The sequence below is a fragment of the Salvelinus alpinus genome, chromosome 12, assembly GCF_045679555.1.
Source record: "Salvelinus alpinus chromosome 12, SLU_Salpinus.1, whole genome shotgun sequence".
Classification (NCBI taxonomy): Eukaryota; Metazoa; Chordata; class Actinopteri; order Salmoniformes; family Salmonidae; genus Salvelinus; species Salvelinus alpinus.
Genome location: NC_092097.1, coordinates 62,311,348 through 62,336,946, shown reverse-complemented (window position 1 = coordinate 62,336,946; position 25,599 = coordinate 62,311,348). Strand labels below are relative to the sequence as shown.

Genomic DNA, 25,599 nt, shown 5'->3' with positions numbered 1-25,599 from the left:
GACCAGAGCTGGAGCAACCAGACAGTCCACTACAGAGAGACCAGAGCTGGAGCAACCAGACAGTCCACTACAGAGAGACCAGAGCTGGAGCAACCAGACAGTCCACTACAGAGAGACCAGAGCTGGAGCAACCAGACAGTCCACTACAGAGAGACCAGAGCTGGAGCAACCAGACAGTCCACTACAGAGAGACCAGAGCTGGAGCAACCAGACAGTCCACTACAGAGAGACCAGAGCTGGAGCAACCAGACAGTCCACTACAGAGAGACCAGAGCTGGAGCAACCAGACAGTCCACTACAGAGAGACCAGAGCTGGAGCAACCAGACAGTCCACTACAGAGAGACCAGAGCTGGAGCAACCAGACAGTCCACTACAGAGAGACCAGAGCTGGAGCAACCAGACAGTCCACTACAGAGAGACCAGAGCTGGAGCAACCAGACAGTCCACTACAGAGTACAATACATTCCTCACAGGATTTCTGTCTCCCCACATGCCACCATATCTCTCTCCAACCTGCCCGGTAACCAGCCTACCCGGTAACCAGCCTACCAGCCTGTAAATATAAGTTACTGCGAGCTGGGGTACAGCCCCACATTCCCAGCCCCTGCCAATGTGCAACCTGCACCATTCAGCCCCTGTTCCCTCTCCCCTTCCCTCTCTCTGTTCCCTCTCTCTGTTCCCCTCTCTCTGTCCCCTCTCTCTGTCCCCTCTCTCTGTTCCCTCTCCCCTTCCCTCTCTCTGTTCCCTCTCTCTGTTCCCTCTCTCTGCTCCCTCTCTCTGTTCCCTCTCTCTGTTCCCCTCTCTCTGTCCCCTCTCTCTGTCCCCTCTCTCTGTCCCCTCTCTCTGTTCCCTCTCCCCTTCCCTCTCTCTGTTCCCTCTCTCTGTCCCCTCTCTCTGTCCCCTCTCTCTGTCCCCTCTCTCTGTTCCCTCTCTTTGTTCCCTCTCTCTGTTCCCTCTCTCTGTCCCCTCTCTCTGTCCCCTCTCTCTGTCCCCTCTCTCTGTCCCCTCTCTCTGTTCCCTCTCTCTGTCCCCTCTCTCTGTTCCCTCTCTCTGTTCCCTCTCCCCTTCCCTCTCTCTGTCCCCTCTCTCTGTTCCCTCTCTCTGTCCCCTCTCTCTGTCCCCTCTCTCTGTCCCCTCTCTCTGTTCCCTCCCCCCTTTCTCTGTTCCCTCTCTCTGTCCCCTCTCTCTGTCCCCTCTCTCTGTTCCCTCCCCCCTTTCTCTGTTCCCTCTCTCTGTCCCCTCTCTCTGTCCCCTCTCTCTGTTCCCTCGCTCTGTACCCTCTCCCCTTCCCTCTCTCTGTCCCCTCTCTCTGTTCCCTCTCCCCTTCCCTCTCTCTGTCCCCTCTCTCTGTCCCCTCTCTCTGTTCCCTCTCTCTGTACCCTCTCTCTGTACCCTCTCTCTGTTCCCTCTCTCTGTCCCCTCTCCCCTTCCCTCTCCCCTTCCCTCTCTCTGTACCCTCTCTCTGTCCCCTCTCTCTGTCCCCTCTCTCTGTCCCCTCTCTCTGTTCCCTCTCTCTGTTCCCTCTCTCTGTCCCCTCTCTCTGTTCCCTCTCTCTGTTCCCTCTCTCTGTCCCCTCTCTCTGTCCCCTCTCTCTGTTCCCTCTCTCTGTTCCCTCTCTCTGTTCCCTCTCTCTGTCCCCTCTCTGTCCCCTCTCTCTGTTCCCTCTCTCTGTCTCCTCTCTCTGTTCCCTCTCTCTGTCTCCTCTCTCTGTTCCCTCTCTCTGTGCCCTCTCAATTAAATTCAAAGGGCTTTATTGGCATGGGAAACATGTGTTAACATTGCCAAAGCAAGTGAGGTAGATAATATACAAAAGTGAAATAAACAATAAAAATTAACAGTAAACATTACACATACAGAAGTTTCAAAACAATAAAGACATTACAAATGTCATATTATATAGATACAGTGTTGTAACAATGTACAAATGGTTAAAGTACACAAGGGAAAATAAATAAGCATAAATATGGGTTGTATTTACAATGGTGTTTGTTCTTCACTGGTTGCCCTTTTCTTGTGGCAACAGGTCACAAATCTTGCTGCTGTGATGGCACACTGTGGAATTTCACCCAGTAGATATGGGAGTTTATCAAAATTGGATTTGTTTTCGAATTCTTTGTGGATCTGTGTGATCTGAGGGAAATATGTCTCTCTAATATGGTCATACATTGGGCAGGAGGTTAGGAAGTGCAGAGAGTTCCCTGTCTCTGTTCCCTCTCTCCTTCCCTCTCTCCTTCCCTCTCTCTGTTCCCTCTCTCTGTCCCCTCTCTCTGTCCCCTCTCCCCGTCCCCTCTCTCCGTTCCATCTCCCTGTCCCCTCTCTCTGTCCCCTCCCCCCATCACCTCTCTCTGTTCCCTCTCTCCTTCCATCTCCATGTTCCGTCTCCATGTCTCCTCTCTCTGTCCCCTCTCCCCGTCCCCTCTCTCTGTTCCCTCTCTCCTTCCATCTCCATGTTCCGTCTCCATGTTCCCTCTCCCTGTTGCTTCTCTGTCCCCTCTCTCTGTTCCCTCTCTGTTCCCTCGCATCCACTCAGCACGGGAGCTAAGCCTCCGTTACTCGCTAGCCATAAATAATCACGATTACTAAAACCCACAGACAGACAGAACCGTACTATAGTGTATGAAATATGTCTGTGTTAAGTACCACACAGAAAGCAGCAAACAGCAGTGACAATATAGCATTACTTACACGGCTACCTAGCTAGCGATGCTACGATATCATCTCAAATCCAAAAAGGATTTCAATTACACTGCAGCGTAGCAGTAATCATCAGGTATCTGTGGAGACTTGATAAGCCCAGCTAGCCTGCTGCTACCGCTACCATACAATCTGTATCACGTCAAGACACAGAGAGGGTGGGGGCTGTGTCGGGGGTGGTGGGGGCTGTGTCGGGGGTGGTGGGGGCTGTGTTGGGGGGTGGTGGGGGCTGTGTCGGGGGTGGTGGGGGCTGTGTCGGGGTGGTGGGGGCTGTGTCGGGGGTGGTGGGGGCTGTGTCGGGGGTGGTGGGGGCTGTGTCGGGGGGTGGTGGGGGCTGTGTCGGGGTGGTGGGGGCTGTGTCGGGGGTGGTGGGGGCTGTGTCGGGGGTGGTGGGGGCTGTGTCGGGGTGGTGGGGGCTGTGTCGGGGGTGGTGGGGGCTGTGTCGGGGTGGTGGGGGCTGTGTCGGGGTGGTGGGGGCTGTGTCGGGGTGGTGGGGGCTGTGTCGGGGGTGGTGGGGGCTGTGTCGGGGGTGGTGGGGGCTGTGTCTGGGGTGGTGGGGGCTGTGTCGGGGGTGGTGGGGGCTGTGTCGGGGGTGGTGGGGGCTGTGTCGGGGGTGGTGGGGGCTGTGTCGGGGGTGGTGGGGGCTGTGTCGGGGGGTGGTGGGGGCTGTGTCGGGGGGTGGTGGGGGCTGTGTCGGGGGTGGTGGGGGCTGTGTCGGGGGTGGTGGGGGCTGTGTCGGGGGGTGGTGGGGGCTGTGTCGGGGGTGGTGGGGGCTGTGTCGGGGGGTGGTGGGGGCTGTGTCGGGGGTGGTGGGGGCTGTGTCGGGGGGTGGTGGGGGCTGTGTCGGGGGGTGGTGTGGGAACAGTAGAAGTGACAGAGAGGCTGCTGCTCAAACCGGAGCTCACCGCTAACAGACAGGGAGTGTGTGTGTGTGTGTGTGTGTGTGTGTGTGTGTGTGTGTGTGTGTGTGTGTGTGTGTGTGTGTGTGTGTGTGTGTGTGTGTGTGTGTGTGTGTGTGTGTGTGTGTGTGTGTGTGTGTGTGTGTGTGTGTGTGTGTGTGTGTGTGTATGGTATGGTGTGTCTTCAGTTGGGAGAGAGGGAGACAAAGTAAAGGTGGGAGGGAGAGCGACTTTCAAGGACACACACACCTGTCCTATACACAACACACACACACACACACACACACACACACACACACACACACACACACACACACACACACACCTGTCCTACACACACACACACACCTACCTCACCCTCCACATCCCTCTCTCTCCCTCCCCCTCTCCCACTCTGTCCTTCTCTCCCTCTCACCATGTAATGGAGCCCATACGTTAAACAGACGAATCCCTGTGTCATAGCGTGGTCAGTAGCTCTCAGACAAAAGCCATTAAGCTTATTGATGACAGGGAGCTGGAACACATCTCCGGAAGTCAAATAGTTAATTTGTGCGTGTTAGGACATGTTATCTTTGAGTTAATCGGGGCGGCAGGTAGCCTCGTGGTCAGAGCGTTGTGCCAGTAACCGGAAGGTTACTAGATCGAATCCCCGAGCTGACAAGGAAAAAATATGTCATTCTGCCCCTGAACAAGGCAGTTAACCCACTGTGCCCCTGGGCGCCGATGTCGTTATAAGGTTCTACCTGCAATCCAATCACAAGCCTGAACAAATACAGACGGACCAATCAGAACACGTCTTTGCCATGTCCATCTAAGTATGTTCTGGTCTAGCCAGCAATAATGGCGCGTAAAGCAACACCGTCTTATAGGTACTAATGATGATGTCACATCGTTGTCAGTAATTCATCTGATGACGATGATACATGTCTTCATGTAATATCTTATGTGTTCTGACTATCTTTGGTAAAATAGTATTATTCTAACATTTATGTATTCAAATAGCGACATTCTTCTTCAAAAAGTGTCAGCCTTATGGCTGAACCTAGATTGATTTACAAAATCTCTCAGGATTTTTCATACTTTAGGTACGTTTTTAGGTACATTTAAGGTTCGGACCTTAACGGGTAAAACAGAAGAATTCACTACCAAACAGTTCTGAGATCTGGGATGTGAAAACGTTGATGCTGAATACATCAGAACTTTACGCAGATAATCCCAAGGTCACGAAACGTAAGCTCAACAATGGGTATTTCATCATGGTGTATTTTACATGGACACATAAAACGTGTAGACACCTGGTCAAAAAGTAGTGCACTACATAGGGAATAGGGTGCCATAGGGCTCTGGTCTAAAGTAGTGCACTACATAGGGAATAGGGTGCCATAGGGCTCTGGTCTAAAGTAGTGCACTACATAGGGAATAGGGTGCCATAGGGCTCTGGTCTAAAGTAGTGCACTACATAGGGAATAGGGTGCCATAGGGCTCTGGCCTAAAGTAGTGCACTACATAGGGAATAGGGTGCCATAGGGCTCTGGTCTAAAGTAGTGCACTACATAGGGAATAGGGTGAAATGTGGGAGATTTTTTCTGCTGCCAAATTTAATCAATATCTGGTTTAGCTTCATGAAGCCTTTGCTTTTTGACTGCTGTGTCTTGCCATCTCCTCGTGTGTGTGTGTGTGTGCGTGTGCGTGTGTGTGTGTGTGTGTGTGTCTCAAGGATCCGGGGCTGTTCCCATGGAATGATGCAGTGTTCTATTTCACCTCTACAAGAACGGATATAAATCTCAACCTTATTGGTCAGTTCAGTTCTGGTTCAATAACACCTTTAGAGGTATCAGGAGCTGTCTGTCTGGCTCAATACCACCTTTAGAGGTACCAGGAGCTGTCTGTCTGGCTCAATACCACCTTTAGAGGTATCAGGAGCTGTCTGTCTGGCTCAATACCACCTTTAGAGGTACCAGGAGCTGTCTGCCTGGCTCAATACCACGGCCCGCCCGCCTGTCAGTCAGTCCACCATCTTTGGTTCCTCAACTAAAGGAACCAAAGAATCAACTAAGGGAACCAAAGAATCAACTAAGTGAACCAAAGAATCAACTAAAGGAACCAAAGAACCAGCTAAGGGAACCAAAGAATCAACTAAGGGAACCAAAGAATCAACTAAAGGAACCAAAGAATCAGCTAAGGGAACCAAAGAATCAACTAAGGGAACCAAAGAATCAACTAAAGGAACCAAAGAACCAGCTAAGGGAACCAAAGAATCAACTAAAGGAACCAAAGTATCAGCTAAAGGAACCAAAGAACCAGCTAAGGGAACCAAAGAATCAACTAAGGGAACCAAAGAATCAACTAAAGGAACCAACAAACCAGCTAAGGGAACCAAATAATCAACTAAAGGAACCAAAGAATCAGCTAAAGGAACCAAAGAACCAGCTAAAGGAACCAAAGAACCAGCTAAGGGAACCAAAGAATCAACTAAAGGAACCAAAGAACCAGCTAAGGGAACCAAAGAATCAACTAAAGGAACCAAAGAACCAGCTAAGGGAACCAAAGAATCAGCTAAGGGAACCAAATAATCAACTAAAGGAACCAAAGAACCAGCTAAGGGAACCAAAGAATCAGCTAAAGGAACCAAAGAACCAGCTAAGGGAACCAAATAATCAACTAAAGGAACCAAAGAACCAGCTAAGGGAACCAAAGAATCAGTTAAAGGAACCAAAGAACCATCTAAATCAACACCTGACCCGCAAACAAGAGGAACCAAAGAACCAGCTAAATGAACCAAAGAACCAGCTAAGGGAACCAAAGAATCAACTAAAGGAACCAAAGAATCACTGACAGCCTCTGAATCCAACAGATCACTTCGGGGAACCAACTCATTTATCAGACCACAAACAGAACCCAGTGGCTCAGTGCCACTCGACTCAGCGAAGAACGTTTCCCCTAAATGTATGTATATATATAGAGAGAACAAAACCAGAGATAAATTCTTATTTTAATGTCCTACTCCATTTATCCTAGAATAATAGAGTCAAATACTACTAACTAAACAGAGAACATCGTTATTAAACGACGTGAAAAGGAACCAGTGGAGACGGATGGAAAAAGTGTTCTCAAAATGTGTTGATCGCTATCGCTAAATATGTAGCTCAATATATCGCTAAATATATCGCTAAATGTATAGCTAAATGTATAGCTAAATGTACAGCTAAATATATCGCTAAATGTATCGCTAAATGTATAGCTAAATGTATCACTAAATGTATAGCTAAATGTATAGCTAAATATATAGCTAAATATATCGCTAAATGTATAGCTAAATATATAGCTAAATATATCGCTAAATATATTGCTAAATGTATCGCTAAATGTATCGCTAAATATGTAGTTCAATATATAGCTAAATATATCGCTAAATGAATCGCTAAATGTATAGCTAAATGTATAGCTAAATATATCGCTAAATGTATAGCTAAATATATCGCTAAATGTATAGCTAAATATATCGCTAAATGTATCGCTAAATATATCGCTAAATGTATCGCTAAATGTATAGCTAAATATATCGCTAAATGTATCGCTAAATGTATCGCTAAATGTATCGCTAAATGTATAGCTAAATATATCGCTAAATGTATCGCTAAATATATAGCTAAATATATCGCTAAATATATCGCTAAATGTATCGCTAAATGTATAGCTAAATGTATAGCTAAATATATAGCTAAATATATCGCTAAATGAATCGCTAAATGTATAGCTAAATATATCGCTAAATGTATAGCTAAATGTATAGCTAAATATATCGCTAAATGTATCGCTAAATGTATCGCTAAATGTATAGCTAAATATATAGCTAAATATATAGCTAAATGTATCGCTAAATGTATAGCTAAATATATCGCTAAATATATCGCTAAATATATAGCTAAATGTATAGCTAAATATATAGATAAATATATAGCTAAATGTAATTGCTAACAATGACAATCATTATTAGACCATGTAGTTAGAATATTGTACCAACGAACAGGACATAAAGGAGTCTGATGGAGTCTGGACCCTGGCATGTTGTGGTATAATCATTTCACATTGATCACTTGTAATGTTCCAACCAGGCATCATCATCATCATCATCATCATCATCACACACACACACACACACACACACACACACACACACACACACACACACACACACACACACACACACCACAATAACCATGGATTCCTGCAGAAACGGCTTCAGCTAATTCTACATGTCTTTTCTCCAGCTAAAAGATGCATCAACTACTATGTAATCAGTCAGCAACATTATTTTAGCTCTTATTCTACGCCTACAAGCTTATCCTTCTCCTGAGATTTCTCTCTCTCCCTCCCTCCTCTTTCTCCCTCCCCCTTCTTTCTCCCTCCCTCCTCTCTCTCCCTCCCCCTTCTTTCTCCCTCCCCCTTCTTTCTCCCTCCCTCCCTCCTCTCTCTCCCTCCCCCCTCTTTCTCCCTCCCTCCTCTTTCTCCCGCCCCTCTCTCTCTCTCCCTCCCCCATCTTTCTCTCTCAATTTCAATTCAATTTAAGGGCTTTATCGGCATGGGAAAACATATGTTAACATTGCCAAAGCAAGTGAAGTAGATAATAAACTAAAGTGAAATAAGCAATAAAAAAATGAACGGTACACACTTTTTCTGCGAGGAGGCAGAGTCATTAGATCATTTGTGTTGGTACTGTCCATATGTAGCTTGTTATTGGTCACAGGTCCATTGTAGGGTATATAACAAAGTATTGAGATAAACTTTTGTTATTGACCAAATACTTATTTTCCACCATAATTTGCAAATAAATTCATTAAAAATCCTACAACGTGATTTTCTGGATTTGTTTTTCTCATTTTGTCTGTCAGAGTTGAAGTGTACCTATGATGAAAATTACAGGCCTCTCTCATCTTTTTAAGTGGGAGAACTTGCACAATTGGTGGCTGACTAAATACTTTTTTGCCCCACTGTATGTATGTGTGTATATATATGCATGTTGATAAATATGTGGGTATGTCCTGGGGCTCTGTGGGGTGTGTTTGTGACCAGAGCCCCAGGACCAGCTTGCTTAGGGGACTCTTCTCCAGGTTCATCTCTCTGTAGGTGATGGCTTTGTTATGGAAGGTTTGGGAATCGCTTCCTTTTAGGTGGTTGTAGAATTTAACGGCTATTTTCTGGATTTTGATCATTAGCGGGTATCGGCCTAATTCTGCTCTGCATGCATTATTTGGTGTTTTACGTTGTACACAGAGGATATGTTTGCTGAATTCTGCATGCCGTTTCCCAGTTGGGAGTTTGTCCCATTTTGTGAATTCTTGGTTGGTGAACGGACCCCAGACCAAACAACCATAAAGGGCAATGGGTTCTATAAGATTCAAGTATTTTTAACCAGATCCTAATTGTTATGTCGAATTTGATATTCCTTTTGATGGCATAGAAGGCCCTTCTTGCATTGTCTCAGATCGTTCACAGCTTTGTGGAAGTTACCTGTGGCACTGATGTTTAGGCCAAGGTATGTATCATTTTTTGTGTGCTCTAGGGCAACAGTGTCTCGATGGAATTTGTGTTCGTGGTCCTGGCAACTAGACCTTTTTTGGAACAAAATTATTTTTGTCTTACTGAGATTTACTGTCAGGGCCCAGGTCTGAAAGTATCTGTGCAGAAGATCTACAGTTGAAGTCGGAAGTTTACATACACTTACATATACATACACTTGGAGTCATTTTTCAACCTCTCTACTTCTCTACAAGTCGGTTAGGACCTACTTTGTGCATGACACAAGTCATTTTTCCAACAATTGTTTCCAGACAGATTATTTCACTCAATGTATAACAATTCCAGTGGGTCAGAAGTTTACATACATTAAGTTGAACGTGCCTTTAAACAGCTTGGAAAATTTCAGACAATTATGTCATGGCTTTAGAAGCTTCTGATAGGCTAATTGACATCATTTGAGTCAATTGGAGGTGTACCGTGGATATATTTCAAGGCCTACCTTCAAACTCAGTGCCTCTTTGCTTGACACCATAGGAAAAACAAAAGAAATCAGCCAAGACCTTTTGTAGACCTCCACAAGTCTGGTTCATCCTTGGGAGCAATTTCCAAACGCCTGAAGGTACCACATTCATCTGTACAAACAATAGTATGCAAGTATAAACACCATGGGACCACGCAGCCGTCATACCGCTCAGGAAGGAGACACGTTCTGTCTCCTAGAGATGAACGTACTTTGGTGCGAAAAGTGCAAATCAATCCCAGAAAACAGCAAAGGACCTTGTGAAGATGCTGGAGGAAACAGGTACAAAAGTATCTATATACACAGTAAAACGAGTCCTATATCGACATAACTTGAAAGGCCGCTCAGCAAGGAAGAAGCCACTGCTCCAAAACCACCATTAAAAAAGCCAGACTACGGCTTGCAACTGTACATGGGTACAAAGATCGTACTTTTTGGAGAAATTTCCTCTGGTCTGATGAAACAAAAATAGAACTGTTTGGCCATAATAACCATTGTTATGTTTGGAGGAAAAAGGGGGAGGCTTGCAAGCCGAAGAACACCATCCCAACTGTGAAGCACGGGGGTGGCAGCATCATGTTGTGGGGGTGCTATGCTGCAGGAGGGACTGGTGCACTTCACAAAATAGATGGCTTCATGAGGAAGGGAAATTATGTGGATATATTGAAGCAACATCTCAAGACATCAGTCTGGAAGTTAAAGCTTGGTTGCAAATGGGTCTACCAAATGGACAAAAACCCCAAGCATACTTCCAAAGTTGTGGCAAAATGGCTTAAGGACAACAAAGTCAAGGTATTGGAGTGGCCATCACAAAGCCCTGACCTCAATCCTATAGAAAATTGGTGGGCAGAACTGAAAAAGCGTGTGCGAGCAAGGAGGCCTACAAACCTGACTCAGTTGCACCAGCTCTGTCAGGAGGAATGGGCCAAAATTCACCCAACTTATTGTGGGAAGCTTGTGGAAGGCTACCTGAAAAGTTTGACCCAAGTTAAACAATTTAAAGGCAATGCTACCAAATACTAAATTGAGTGCATGTAAACTTCTGACCCACTGGGAATGTGATGAAAGAAATAAAAGCTGAAATAAATCATTCTCTCTACTTTTATTCTGACATTCCACATTCTTAAAATAAAGTGGTGATCCTAACTGACCTAAGACAGAGATTTTTTACTTGGATTAAATGTCAGGAATTGTGAAAAACTGAGTTTAAATGTATTTGGCTAAGGTGTATGTAAACTTCCGACTTCAACTGTAGGTGCTACTGTAGGACCTCCTTGGTTGGGGACAGAAGCACCAGATCATCAGCAAACAGTAGACATTTGTCTTCAGATTCTAGTAGGGTGAGACCGGGTGCTGCAGACTGTTCTAGTCCCCGCGCCAATTTGTTGGTATATATGTTGAAGAGGGTGGGGCTTAAGCTGCATCCCTGTCTCACCCCACAGCCCTGTGCGAAGAAATGTGTGTTGTTTTTGCCAATTTTACCCGCACATTTGTTGTTTGTGTACATGGATATAATAATGTCGTATGTTTTTCCCCCAACACCACCTTCCATCAATTTGTATAGCACACCCTCATGCCAAATTGAGTCTAAAGATTTTTTTGAAATCAACAAAGCATGAGAAGACTTTGCCTTTGTTTGGGTTTGTATGTTTGTCAATTAGGGTGTGCAGGATGAATATGTGGTCTGTCGTACGGTAATTTGATAAAAAGCCAATTTGACATTTGCTCAGTACATTGTTCTTCGCCGAGGAAATGTACGACTCTGCTGTTAATGATAATGCAGAGGATTCTCCCAAGGTTGCTGTTGACGCATATTCCACGGTAGTTATTGGGGTCAAATTTGTCTCCACTTTTGTGGATTGGGGTGATCAGTCCTTGGTTCCAAATATTGGGGAAGATGCCAGAGCTGAGGATGATGTTAAAGAGTTTAAGTATTGCCAATTGGAAATTGTGGTCTGTTTTTTTAATCATTTAATTTAGGATACTATCACCCCAACAGGCCTTTTTGGGTTGGAGGGTTTGTATTTTGTCCTGTAGTTCATTCAGTGTAATTGGTGAATCCAGTGGGTTCTGGTAGTCTTTAATAGTTGATTCTAAGATTTGTATTTGATCATGTAAATATTTTTGTTCTTTGTTATAGAGCCAAGAAGTAGTTTATTTCCGTTTTGGATAGATAACTCTTCGTGTTGTTTGTTTCGAGTTTCCCAGAAGTGGTTAGAGTCTATGGATTCTTCAATTACATTGAGCTTAGTTCTGACGTGCTGTTCCTTCTTTTTCCGTAGTGTATTTCTGTATTGTCCAATTTCTTTGATGAAGCCTGGGTTCCTGCTCTTTAGGCCAAAGGCAGATGGCCTCAGACCTTGTTTTATTCCAGGATCTCTCTCTCTCACACAAACACACTAGGGGTCATGTGACATCAACTTTCCATCCAGAGAGCGAGCGAGCGAGCGAGCGAGAGAGAGAGAGAGAGAGCGAGAGAGAGAGAGAGAGAGAGAGAGAGAGAGAGAGAGAGAGATAGAGAGAGAGAGAGAGAGAGAGAGAGAGAGAGAGAGAGAGAGAGAGAGAGCTCTGTTCACAAACACACCCCACAGAGCCCCAGGACAACAGCACAATTAGACCCAACCAAATCATGAGAAAACAAAAAGATAATTACTTGACACATTGGAAAGAATTAACAAAAAAACAGAGCAAACTAGAATGCTATTTGGCCCTAAACAGAGAGTACACAGTGGCAGAATACCTGACCACTGTGACTGACCCAAACTTAAGGAAAGCTTTGACTATGTACAGACTCAGTGAGCATAGCCTTGCTATTGAGAAAGGCCGCCGTAGGCAGACATGGCTCTCAAGAGAAGACAGGCTATGTGCACACTGCCCACAAAATGAGGTGGAAACTGAGCTGCACTTCCTAACCTCCTGCCCAATGTATGACCATATTAGAGAGACATATTTCCCTCAGATTACACAGATCCACAAAGAATTCGAAAACAAATCCAATTTTGATAAACTCCCATATCTACTGGGTGAAATTCCACAGTGTGCCATCACAGCAGCAAGATTTGTGACCTGTTGCCACAAGAAAAGGGCAACCAGTGAAGAACAAACACCATTGTAAATACAACCCATATTTATGCTTATTTATTTTAACTTGTGTGCTTTAACCATTTGTACATTGTTACAACACTGTATATATATAATATGACATTTGTAATGTCTTTTTTGTTTTGAAACTTCTGTATGTGTAATGTTTACTGTTAATTTGTATTGTTTATTTCACTTTTGTATATTATCTACCTCACTTGCTTTGGCAATGTTAACACATGTTTCCCATGCCAATAAAGCCCCTTGAATTGAATTGAGAGAGAGAGAGAGAGAGAGAGAGAGAGAGAGAGAGAGAGAGAGAGAGAGAGAGAGAGAGAGAGAGAGAGAGAGAGAGAGAGAGAGAGAGAGAGAGAGAGAGAGAGAGAGAGAGAGAGAGAGAGAGAGAGAGAAGGATCAGGGAAGACAGGAGGGCAACCACACTCATCACTTGAATAGAGCTGGTTCACACCAGTACAGAGTACTAGCACTTTGGATTTGCTACTGCACCTCTTACAGAATGATCAGTCACCATTGTACTGACATTTTAAATAAAAGTACATCAAATCAGTCTTTTTCATTCAATTTAACATCTCTGGACGTGGACTGGGTTAGTCTGTCTGGACGTGGACTGGGTTAGCCTGTCTGGACATGGACTGGGTTAGTCTGTCTGGACGTGGACTGGGTTAGCCTGTCTGGACATGGACTGGGTTAGCCTGTCTGGACGTGGACTGGGTTAGCCTGTCTGGACGTGGACTGGGTTAGTCTGTCTGGACGTGGACTGGGTTAGCCTGTCTGGACGTGGACTGGGTTAGCCTGTCTGGACGTGGACTGGGTTAGTCTGTCTGGACGTGGACTGGGTTAGTCTGTCTGGACGTGGACTGGGTTAGTCTGTCTGGACGTGGACTGGGTTAGTCTGTCTGGACGTGGACTGGGTTAGTCTGTCTGGACGTGGACTGGGTTAGTCTGTCTGGACGTGGACTGGGTTAGTCTGTCTGGACGTGGACTGGGTTAGCCTGTCTGGACGTGGACTGGGTTAGTCTGTCTGGACGTGGACTGGGTAAGTCTGTCGACGTGGACTGGGTTAGTCTGTCTGGACGTGGACTGGGTTAGTCTGTCTGGACGTGGACTGGGTTAACCTGTCTGGACGTGGACTGGGTTAGTCTGTCTGGACGTGGACTGGGTTAGTCTGTCTGGACGTGGACTGGGTTAGTCTGTCTGGACGTGGACTGGGTTAGTCTGTCTGGACGTGGACTGGGTTAGCCTGTCTGGACGTGGACTGGGTTAGTGTGTCTGGACGTGGACTGGGTTAACCTGTCTGGACGTGGACTGGGTTAGCCTGTCTGGACGTGGACTGGGTTAGTCTGTCTGGGCGTGGACTGGGTTAGTCTGTCTGGACGTGGACTGGGTTAGTCTGTCTGGACGTGGACTGGGTTAGTCTGTCTGGACGTGGACTGGGTTAGTCTGTCTGGACGTGGATTGGGTTAGTCTGTCTGGACGTGGATTGGGTTAGTCTGTCTGGACGTGGACTGGGTTAGTCTGTCTGGACGTGGACTGGGTTAGCCTGTCTGGACGTGGACTGGGTTAGTCTGTCTGGACGTGGACTGGGTTAGTCTGTCTGGACGTGGACTGGGTTAGCCTGTCTGGATGTGGACTGGGTTAGTCTGTCTGGACGTGGACTGGGTTAGTCTGTCTGGACGTGGACTGGGTTAGCCTGTCTGGACGTGGACTGGGTTAGTCTGTCTGGACGTGGACTGGGTTAGCCTGTCTGGACGTGGACTGGGTTAGTCTGTCTGGACGTGGACTGGGTTAGTCTGTCTGGACGTGGACTGGGTTAGTCTGTCTGGACGTGGACTGGGTTAGTCTGTCTGGACGTGGACTGGGTTAGCCTGTCTGGACGTGGACTGGGTTAGTCTGTCTGGACGTGGACTGGGTTAGTCTGTCTGGGCGTGGACTGGGTTAGTCTGTCTGGACGTGGACTGGGTTAGTCTGTTTGGACGTGGACTGGGTTAGTCTGTCTGGACGTGGACTGGGTTAGTCTGTCTGGACGTGGACTGGGTTAGTCTGCCTGGATGTGGACTGGGTTAGCCTGTCTGGACGTGGACTGGGTTAGCCTGTCTGGACGTGAACTGGGTTAGTCTGTCTGGACGTGGACTGGGTTAGTCTGTCTGGACGTGGACTGGGTTAGTCTGTCTGGACGTGGACTGGGTTAGTCTGTCTGGACGTGGACTGGGTTAGTCTGTCTGGACGTGGACTGGGTTAGTCTGTCTGGACGTGGACTGGGTTAGTCTGTCTGGACGTGGACTGGGTTAGTCTGTCTGGACGTGGACTGGGTTAGTCTGTCTGGGCGTGGACTGGGTTAGTCTGTCTGGACGTGGACTGGGTTAGTCTGTCTGGACGTGTACTGGGTTAGTCTGTCTGGACGTGGACTGGGTTAGTCTGCCTGGACGTGGACTGGGTTAGCCTGTCTGGACGTGGACTGGGTTAGCCTGTCTGGACGTGGACTGGGTTAGCCTGTCTGGACGTGGACTGGGTTAGTCTGTCTGGACGTGGACTGGGTTAGTCTGCCTGGACGTGGACTGGGTTAGTCTGTCTGGACGTGGACTGGGTTAGCCTGTCTGGGCGTGGACTGGGTTAGTCTGTCTGGACGTGGACTGGGTTAGTCTGTCTGGACGTGGACTGGGTTAGTCTGTCTGGACGTGGACTGGGTTAGTCTGTCTGGACGTGGACTGGGTTAGTCTGTCTGGACGTGGACTGGGTTAACCTGTCTGGACGTGGACTGGGTTAGCCTGTCTGGACGTGGACTGGGTTAGTCTGTCTGGACGTGGACTGGGTTAGTCTGTCTGGACGTGGACTGGGTTGGTCTGTCTGGACGTGGACTGGGTTAGCCTGTCTGGACGTGGACTGGGTTAGTCTGTCTGGACGTGGACTGGGTTAGTCTGTCTGGACGTGAACTGGGTTAGCCTGTCTGGACGTGGACTGGGTTAGTCTGTCTGGACGTGGACTGGGTTAGTCTGTCTGGACGTGGACTGGGTTAGTCTGTCTGGACGTGGACTGGGTTAGTCTGTCTGGACGTGGACTGGGTTAGTCTGTCTGGACGTGGACTGGGTTAGTCTGTCTGGACGTGGACTGGGTTGGTCTGTCTGGACGTGGACTGGGTTAGCCTGTCTGGACGTGGACTGGGTTAGTCTGTCTGGACGTGGACTGGGTTAGTCTGTCTGGACGTGGACTGGGTTGGTCTGTCTGGACGTGGACTGGGTTAGTCTGTCTGGACGTGGACTGGGTTAGTCTGTCTGGACGTGGACTGGGTTGGTCTGTCTGGACGTGGACTGGGTTAGCCTGTCTGGACGTGGACTGGGTTAGCCTGTCTGGACGTGGACTGGGTTAGTCTGTCTGGACGTGGACTGGGTTAGTCTGTCTGGACGTGGACTGGGTTGGTCTGTCTGGACGTGGACTGGGTTAGTCTGTCTGGACGTGGACTGGGTTAGCCTGTCTGGACGTGGACTGGGTTAGTCTGTCTGGACGTGGACTGGGCTAGCCTGTCTGGACGTGGACTGGGTTAGTCTGTCTGGACGTGGACTGGGTTAGTCTGTCTGGACGTGGACTGGGTTAGTCTGTCTGGACGTGGGCTGGGTTAGCCTGTCTGGACGTGGACTGGGTTAGTCTGTCTGGACGTGGACTGGGTTAGCCTGTCTGGACGTGGACTGGGTTAGCCCGTCTTTGTGAGACGCAGAGTAGGTGAACGGATGATCTCTGCATGTGTGGTTTCCACCGTGAGAGAATGATTGAAATGCATTCCAGGTGACTACCTCATGAAGCTGGTTGAGAGAATGACAAGAGTGTGCAAAGCTGTCATCAAGGCAAAAGGTGGCTACTTTGAAGAATCTGAAATATAAAATACATGTTTTTTTTGTTTAACACTATTTCGGCTACGACATGATTCCATAAGTGTTCATTTATAGTGTTGATGTCTTCACTATTATTCTACAATGTAGAAAATAGTAAAAATAAAGAAAAAACCCTTGAATCAGTAGGTGTGTCCAAACTTTTGACTTTTGACTGTATGTACAAATGGAATGTAGGGATATTTCGTTTGTTCCTGCTTTGCTAAGAAGAACGTCTGATGTTCACAGCAGCATCTCTGTCAGGTCAGTGTGTGGGCTGTCCTGAAACTCTCTGTTCCTCTCCCCTCTCCATTCTCTCTGACTCTCTGTCCCTCTCCTCTCCCCTCTCCATTCTCTCTGACTCTCTGTCCCTGTTCCTCTCCTCTCCTGTCCCCTCTCCATTCTCTCTGACTCTCTGTTCCCCTTCTCTCTCCTTTCTCATTTAAGATTACAGTAATTAAAGTAAGAAAGCTTTACATTAATCTGACAAGTCTGTTGGTCATATGTCTTATATACAGTATGCATTATGAATGGGAGGAAAGGATAGCAGAGGAGAGAGGGGAGGAAACTCCTCTCCTCTCCTTTCCTCCCCCCTCTCCTTCCCTCTCCTCCTATCCTCCCCTTCCTTCCTTAACTCTCCTAATTTCCTCTCCCCCCTCCCTCCCTCCATCCCTCTGCCCTCCCCTTTCCTCTCCCCTAGATGACAATGTAGTGTGTTGATTAGGGAGCAGACTGGCGGCGCTGTTAGCCGCTGTGAGTGGCGTATATCTGCTTGCCTGGTGGAGCCGTGGAGAGCAGAGCAAACAGACCAGCTCGTACTGGGACGCAACACTGCCTTACTGCTAGGTAGCAGCCCACCTCTCTCCTGCCTCTATCCCTCCCTCCCCATCCCTCTCTCCACCTCTCCACCTCTCTCCTGCCTCTCTCTCTCCCTCCCCATCCCTCTCTCCACCTCTCCACCTCTCTCCTGCCTCTCTCTCTCCCTCCCCATCCTTCTCTCCACCTCTCCACCTCTCTCCTGCCTCTCTCCCTCCCTCCCCATCCCTCTTTCCACCTCTCCACCTCTCTCCTGCCTCTCTCTCTCCCTCCCCATCCCTCTCTCCACCTCTCCACCTCTCTCCTGCCTCTCTCTCTCCCTCCCCATCCCTCTCTCCACCTCTCCACCTCTCTCCTGCCTCTCTCTCCCCTTCCCCCTCTCCACCTCTCAACCTATCTCCTGCCTCTCTCTCTCCCTCCCCATCCCTCTCTCCACCTCTCTCCTGCCTCTCTCTCTCCCTCCCTCCCCATCCCTCTCTCCACCTCTCTCCTGCCTCTCTCCCTCCCAATCCCTCTCTCCACCTCTCCATCTCTCTCCTGCATCTCTCCCTCCCCATCCCTCTCTCCCTCCCTCCACCTCTCTCCTGCCTCTCTCCCGCCTCCCACCATCGATGCTGTTGCTGTTACTGCAGAGCTGTCTGCCTCACAGTCAAACCAAGGGCATCCTCTCTCTCTCTGTCTCCCTCCCTCTCTTTCTATCTCTCTCTCTGTCTCCCTCCATCTCCTTCTCTCTCCCTCCATCTCCTTCTCTCTCTCTCCCTCTGTCTCCCTCCATCTCCTTCTCTCTCTCTCTCTGTCTCCCTCCCTCCATCTCTTTCTATCTCTCTCTCTGTCTCCCTCCATCTCCTTCTCTCTCCCTCCATCTCCTTCTCTCTCTCTCCCTCTGTCTCCCTCCATCTCTTTCTATCTCTCTCTCTGTCTCCCTCCATCTCCTTCTCTCTCGCTCTCTCTGTCTCACTCCATCTCCTTCTCTCTCTCTCATCTATTTCTCTCTCTCTGTATCCCTCCATCTCCTTCTCTCTCACTATGTCTCCCTCCATCTCCTTCTCTCTCCCTCTCTGTCTCCCTCCATCTCCTCTCTCTCTCTGTCTCCCTCCATATCCTTCTCTCTCTGTCTCCCTCCATCTCCTTCTCTCTCACTTGCTCTGTCTCCCTCCATCTCTTTCTCACTATCTCTCCATCCTCCCGCTCTCCCTCCATGCCGCCACCCCTCTCTCCATCCCGCTCCATCCCTCCCTCTCTCCCTCCCCATCCCTCTCTCTCCCGCTCTCTCTCCCCCTCTCTCCCTCTCTCGCTCTCTCCCCCTCGCTCCCTCCCTCCCTCCCTCCCTCTCTCTCTCATCCCTATCTCCCTCCCATCCTTCTCTCCCTCCTTCCCCCTCTCTCTCCATCCCTCTCTCTCTCCCTCTCCCTCCCTCCCCTCTCCCTCCCTCCCTCTCCCCCTCTCTCTCCATCCCTCCCTCCCCTCTCCCTCCCTCCCTCCCCTCTCTCTCTCCCTCTCTCTCCATCTCCATCCCCTCTCTCTCTCCCTCTCTCTCCATCCCTCCCTCCCTCCCCATCTCCATCCCTCCCTCCCCTCTCTCCCTCTCTCTCCATCTCTCCCTCCCCTCCCTCCCCTCTCCCTCCCTCCCCTCCCTCTCTCTCCCTCCCTCCCCCTCCCTCCCTCTCCCATGCAGGCAGCAGAGGCCCATACCTTCCGGTTGCGTTGACAGGGTGAACCCACCACAGGTCAGATCTGTTCTCCAGACCAAAGGAGTGAACAGAGGAAGAGACAGTTACTGCTTGGTAATGTTGGCTAGTGATGCAGTAGTGATGGGTGCTCCCGAGTGGCGCATCGGTCTAAGGCACTGCATCTCAGTGCTAGAGGCGTCACTACAGACCCTGGTTCGATATCACCACTGGCCGTGATTGGGAATCGCATAGGGCGGAATCCCATTGGCCAAGCGTCGTCCGGGTTAAAGTTTGACTGAGGCAGGCCGTCATTGTAAATAATAATTTGTTCTTAACGGACTTGCCTAGTTAAATAAAGGTTAAACATTTAAATGCAGATAGGAAGGACTAGGAGGAGTAGAATAGATGAGCTGCTGTCTTCTACATATCAGAGGACAGGAGAACTCAGAAGAAGAGAACAGAGAACAGAGGAGAACAGAGGAGAAGAGAACAGAGGAGAGGAGAGGAGACAAGAGGGGAACAGAGGAGAACAGAACAGAGGAGAATAGAGGAGAGGAGAACAGAGGAGAGGAGAGGAGAGGAGAGGAGAGGAGAGGAGAGGAGAGGAGAGGAGAGGAGAGGAGAGGAGAGGAGAGGAGAGGAGAGGAGAGGAGAGGAGAGGAGAGGAGAGGAGAGGAGAACAGAGGAGAACAGAGGAGAGGAGGAGAGGAGAACAGAGGAGAACAGAGGAGAACAGAACAGAGGAGGAGAGGAGAACAGAGGAGAACAGAACAGAGGAGAGGAGAACAGACAAGAGGAGAACAGAACTGAGGAGGAGAGGAGAACAGACAAGAGGAGAACAGAGGAGAACAGAGGAGAGGAGAACAGAGGAGAGGAGAACAGAGGAGAACAGAACAGAGGAGAACAGAGGAGAACAGAACAGAGGAGAACGGAACAGAGGAGAGGAGAACAGAGGAGAATAGAGGAGAGGAGAACAGAGGAGAGGAGAACAGAGGAGAACAGAGGAGAACAGAGGAGAACAGAACAGAGGAGAACAGAGGAGAGGAGAACAGAACAGAGGAGAACAGAACAGAACAGAGGAGAACAGAGGAAAACAGAACAGAGGAGAACAGAGGAGAACAGAGGAGAGGAGAACAGAGGAGAACAGAGGAGAACAGGAGTCGAGAACAGAACAGAGAGGGGGGGGGACAGAACAGAGGAGAGGAGAACAGAACAGAGGAGAACAGAGGAGAACAGAGGAGAGGAGCAACAGAGGAGAGGAGAAACAGAGGAGAATAGAGGATGTTATCATTCCTAATGTTTTGTCCAGTCAGTGTATATTATATGTTCCTTTACACCACTAAGGACCATTCCTTAGACAAAATGCTGTATTCATAATGCAATATCTACCCAATAATAGTGATAAACTACCACAAAACATGTCCAACTCGATAGCGTTCATGTATTATAATAAGAACTCCTTAACCTGACCTACATTAGCTATGGTGGGGTTACTATGGAGATGGAAGAAAACAAGGCTACTTTGACCCAGTCAGCGTCCCTGGCCTAGATATAACAGCTACTCCTACAGCCTAGATAAAACAGCTACTCCTACAGCCTGGATAAAACAGCTACTCCTACAGCCTGGATAAAACAGCTACTCTTAAAGCCTACATACAACTCTCCCAGAGAGTTAACTAGGCTGTAGGAGTAGCTGTTATAACTAGGCTGTAGTTAAAACAGCTACTCCTACAGCCTAGATATAACATCTACTCCTACAGCCTAGATATAACAGCTACTCCTACAGCCTGGATGAAACAGCTACTCCTACAGCCTTGATGAAACAGCTACTCCTACAGCCTAGATATAACAGCTACTCCTACAGCCTGGATAAAACAGCTACTCCTACAGCCTAGATGAAACAGCTACTCCTACAGCCTGGATGAAACAGCTACTCCTACAGCCTTGATGAAACAGCTACTCTTAAAGCCTACATACAACTCTCCCAGAGAGTTAACTAGGCTGTAGGAGTAGCTGTTATAACTAGGCTGTAGTTAAAACAGCTACTCCTACAGCCTAGATATAACATCTACTCCTACAGCCTAGATATAACAGCTACTCCTACAGCCTGGATGAAACAGCTACTCCTACAGCCTTGATGAAACAGCTACTCCTACAGCCTAGATATAACAGCTACTCCTACAGCCTGGATAAAACAGCTACTCCTACAGCCTAGATGAAACAGCTACTCCTACAGCCTGGATGAAACAGCTACTCCTACAGCCTTGATGAAACAGCTACTCCTACAGCCTGGATGAAACAGCTACTCCTACAGCCTTGATGAAACAGCTACTCCTACAGCCTTGATGAAACAGCTACTCCTACAGCCTGGATGAAACAGCTACTCCTACAGCCTTGATGAAACAGCTACTCCTACAGCCTTGATGAAACAGCTACTCCTACAGCCTGGATGAAACAGCTACTGCTACAGCCTTGATATAACAGCTACTCCTACAGCCTAGTTAAAACAGCTACTCTTAAAGCCTACATACAACTGTCCCAGAGCATTACAATTGTCCCAGAGCGTTACAACTGTCCCAGAGCGTTACAACTGTCCCAGAGCGTTACAACTGTCCAGAGCATTACAACTGTCCCAGAGCATTACAATTGTCCCAGAGCGTTACAACTGTCCCAGAGCGTTACAACTGTCCCAGAGCGTTACAACTGTCCAGAGCGTTACAACTGTCCCAGAGCATTACAATTGTCCAGAGCGTTACAATTGTCCAGAGCGTTACAACTGTCCCAGAGCGTTACAACTGTCCCAGAGCGTTACAACTGTCCCAGAGCGTTACAACTGTCCCAGAGCATTACAATTGTCCCAGAGCATTACAACTGTCCCAGAGCATTACAACTGTCCCAGAGCGTTACAACTGTCCCAGAGCGTTACAACTGTCCCAGAGCGTTACAACTGTCCCAGAGCGTTACAACTGTCCCAGAGCGTTACAACTGTGCCAGAGCGTTACAACTGTCCCAGAGCGTTACAACTGTCCCAGAGCGTTACAACTGTCCCAGAGCGTTACAACTGTCCCAGAGCGTTACAACTGTCCCAGAGCATTACAACTGTCCCAGAGCATTACAACTGTCCCAGAGCATTACAACTGTCCCAGAGCATTACAACTGTCCCAGAGCATTACAACTGTCCCAGAGCATTACAACTGTCCCAGAGCATTACAACTGTCCCAGAGCATTACAATTGTCCCAGAGCGTTACAACTGTCCCAGAGCGTTACAACTGTCCCAGAGCGTTACAACTGTCCCAGAGCGTTACAACTGTCCCAGAGCATTACAACTGTCCCAGAGCATTACAACTGTCCCAGAGCGTTACAATTGTCCCAGAGCGTTACAACTGTCCCAGAGCGTTACAACTGTCCCAGAGCGTTACAACTGTCCCAGAGCGTTACAATTGTCCCAGAGCGTTACAACTGTCCCAGAGCGTTACAACTGTCCCAGAGCGTTACAACTGTCCCAGAGCGTTACAACTGTCCCAGAGCGTTACAACTGTCCCAGAGCGTTACAACTACCATGCAGTAGGGGGTGAATAAGGATCGGAATTACGGCATAATTAGTAATAAAAAAAACACCAGAACTGATGTAGCATGCAAGGATCTATTTTTCAGTGAAGAAAAATCCCATAGATTTTGAAGAAACAGTTTTATCAGAGTTACAATACTTGGAACGGGATTGTTTTGTTACAGAGTTCTAAAGGAACGGGATTGTTTTGTTACAGAGTTCTAAAGGAACGGGATTGTTTTGTTACAGAGTTCTAAAGGAACGGGATTGTTTTGTTACAGAGTTCTAAAGGAACGGGATTGTTTTGTTACAGAGTTCTAAAGGAACGGGATTGTTTTGCTACAGAGTTCTAAAGGAACGGGGTTGTTTTGTTACAGAGTTCTAAAGGAACGGGATTGTTTTGTTACAGAGTTCTAAAGGAACGGGATTGTTTTGCTACAGAGTTCTAAAGGAACGGGATTGTTTTGCTACAGAGTTCTAAAGGAACGGGATTGTTTTGTTACAGAGTTCTAAAGGAACGGGATTGTTTTGCTACAGAGTTCTAAAGGAACGGGATTGTTTTGTTACAGAGTTCTAAAGGAACGGGATTGTTTGGTTACAGAGTTCTAAAGGAACGGGATTGTTTTGTTACAGAGTTCTAAAGGAACGGGATTGTTTTGTTACAGAGTTCTAAAGGAACGGGTTATATTTTGTTACAGAGTTCTAAAGGAACGGGATTGTTTGGTTACAGAGTTCTAAAGGAACGATAGAGCCTAACAATCTGGATACAACGTTTATGACGCGAGATCTGTCTACATTCCCACACGCCCCATCAGTTGTACCAGAACACACGCATCACTTCCTGTTCTGTGTGTCCGTTCTATTCTGGAGGTGTCCTGTGAACCTTGGTGAGGTCTCCAGCTGGATTGTAGCGTCTACAACATCTATGAAGTCTGATCTCACACTGTAAATCTCAAATGACACCCTATTTCACATACAGTGTAGTGCACTACTTTTGATGAAGCCCCATAGTGAATCTAACCATACATCAAACAGACAGTGAAAGATACACATTGCATCTGACTTGTTTCTTCTTCTCTCTGTTATCCCTGTAGAGTGTGTGTGTGTGTATGTGTGTGTGTGTGTGTGTGTGTGTGTGTGTGTGTGTGTGTGTGTGTGTGTGTGTGTGTGTGTGTGTGTGTGTGTGTGTGTGTGTGTGTCTGTGTGTCTGTGTGTCTGTGTGTGTTGTTGTTGTTTGTTTTTTTAAACCCGGCAAATAAAAACATCAATCAATCAAACCATGAAGTCAAGAGAGCATGTCACATGATCAAAGGAGGAAGAGGAAGAGTTACCATGACAACACCTCACGTTTAACTCTCTATTCAAGTGGTGTTCTATTCTTCTGTATTTTTCAAACATATTTCTAAATCTACACCGAACAAAAATAGAAAAACGTAACATGCAACAATTTCTATGATTTTTACTGAGTTACAATTCATTATAAGGAAAATCAGTCAATTTAAATAAAGTAATTAGGCCCTAATCTATGGATTTCACATGACTGGGAATACAGATATGCATCTGTTGGTCACAGATAAGCTTAAAAACAAAATGTAGGGACATGGATCAGAAAACCAGTCAGTATCTGGTGTGACCATTTGCCTCATGCAGCGGGACACATCTCCTTCACATAGAGTCGATCAGGCTGTTGATTATGGTCTGTGGAACGTTGACCCACTCCTCTTCAATGACTGTGTGAAGTAGCTGGATACTGGCAGGAACTGGAACACGCTGTCGTACACGTCGATCCAGAGCATCCCAAACATGATCAATGGGTGACATGTCTGGTGAGTGTGCAGGCCATGCAAGAACTGGGACATTTTCAGCTTCCAGGAATTGTGTACAGATCCTGGCGACGTGAGGCCGTGCATTATCATGCTGAAACATGAGGTGGTGGCGGAGGATGAATGGGCCTCAGGATCTCGTCATGGTATTTCTGCGCATTCAAATTGCCATGGATAAAATGCAATTGTATTCGTTGTCCGTAGCTTATGCCTACCCATACAATAACCCCACCGCGGGACATTCTGTTCACAACATTGACATCAGCAAGCCGCTCGCCCACAAAACGCCATACTGCCCGGTACAGTTGAAACTGGGATTCATACGTAAAGAGCACACTACTCCAGCATGCCAGTGGCCATTGAAGGTGAGCATTTCCCCACTGAAGTCGGTTACGACGCCGAACTGCAGTCAGATCAAGACCCCGATGAGGACAACGAGCATGCAGATGAGCTTCCCTGAGACGGTTTCTGACAGTTTGTGCAGAAATTCTTCGGTTGTGCAAACCCATAATTTCATCAGCTGTCTGGGTGGCTGGTCTCAGACGATCACGACAGGTGAAGAAGCCAGATGTGGAGGTCCTGGGCTGGCGTGGTTACATGTGTTCTGCGGCTGTGAGGCTGGTTGGACGTACTGCCAAATTCTCTAAAACAACGTTGGAGGCGGCTTATGGTAGAGAAATGAACATTAAATTCTCTGGCAACAGCTCTGGTGGACATTCCTGCAGTCAGCATGCCATTTGAACGCTCCCTCAAAACTTGAGACATCTGTGGCATTGTGTTCTGTGACAAAACTGCATTTAGTGGCCTTTTATTGTCCCCAGCACAAGGTGCACCTGTGTAATGATAATGCTGTTTAATCAGCTTGTTGATATGCCACACCTGTCAGGTGGATGGATTATCTTGGCAAAAGGAGAAATGCTCACTAACAGGGACGGAAACAAATTTGTGCACAAAATTTGAGAGAAATAAATCCGTATTGGAAATCTACAGCAATTTTGGGGTTCTTTAATATCAGTTCATAAAACATGTTACCAACACTTTACATGTTGAGTTGAGATTTTTTTCAGCATAAATAGACTTCTTGACCATATTTTACATGGTGGGGGGGGGGGGGGGGTCACAGCTCTTTAAGTTATGAGAGAGAGA

At 47.6% G+C, this 25,599-nt stretch overlaps 1 protein-coding gene across 1 annotated transcript; it reads right to left on the bottom strand.

Moving 5' to 3' along the window:
- Positions 1-2,837: 2,837 nt before the first annotated feature.
- On the bottom strand, positions 2,838-24,546 carry LOC139535324 (DNA-directed RNA polymerase II subunit RPB1-like). The gene is made up of 2 exons (XM_071334628.1): positions 24,382-24,546; positions 2,838-3,533 (listed from the first exon to the last, which is right to left on the bottom strand). The coding sequence occupies exons 1-2, from the start codon at positions 24,544-24,546 to the stop codon at positions 2,838-2,840; spliced, it is 861 nt and encodes a 286-aa protein (XP_071190729.1).
- Positions 24,547-25,599: the final 1,053 nt, after the last annotated feature.

Coding starts and splice junctions, on each gene's coding strand:
- LOC139535324 (XM_071334628.1), bottom strand. CDS start 24,546: ATGATAATGCACGGCCTCACGTCGCCAGGATCTGTACACAATTCCTGG. Junction 3,534..24,381: donor GCGTGTTCCAGTTCCTGCCA/GTATCCAGCTAC, acceptor CCCCCGACACAG/CCCCCACCACCCCCCGACAC.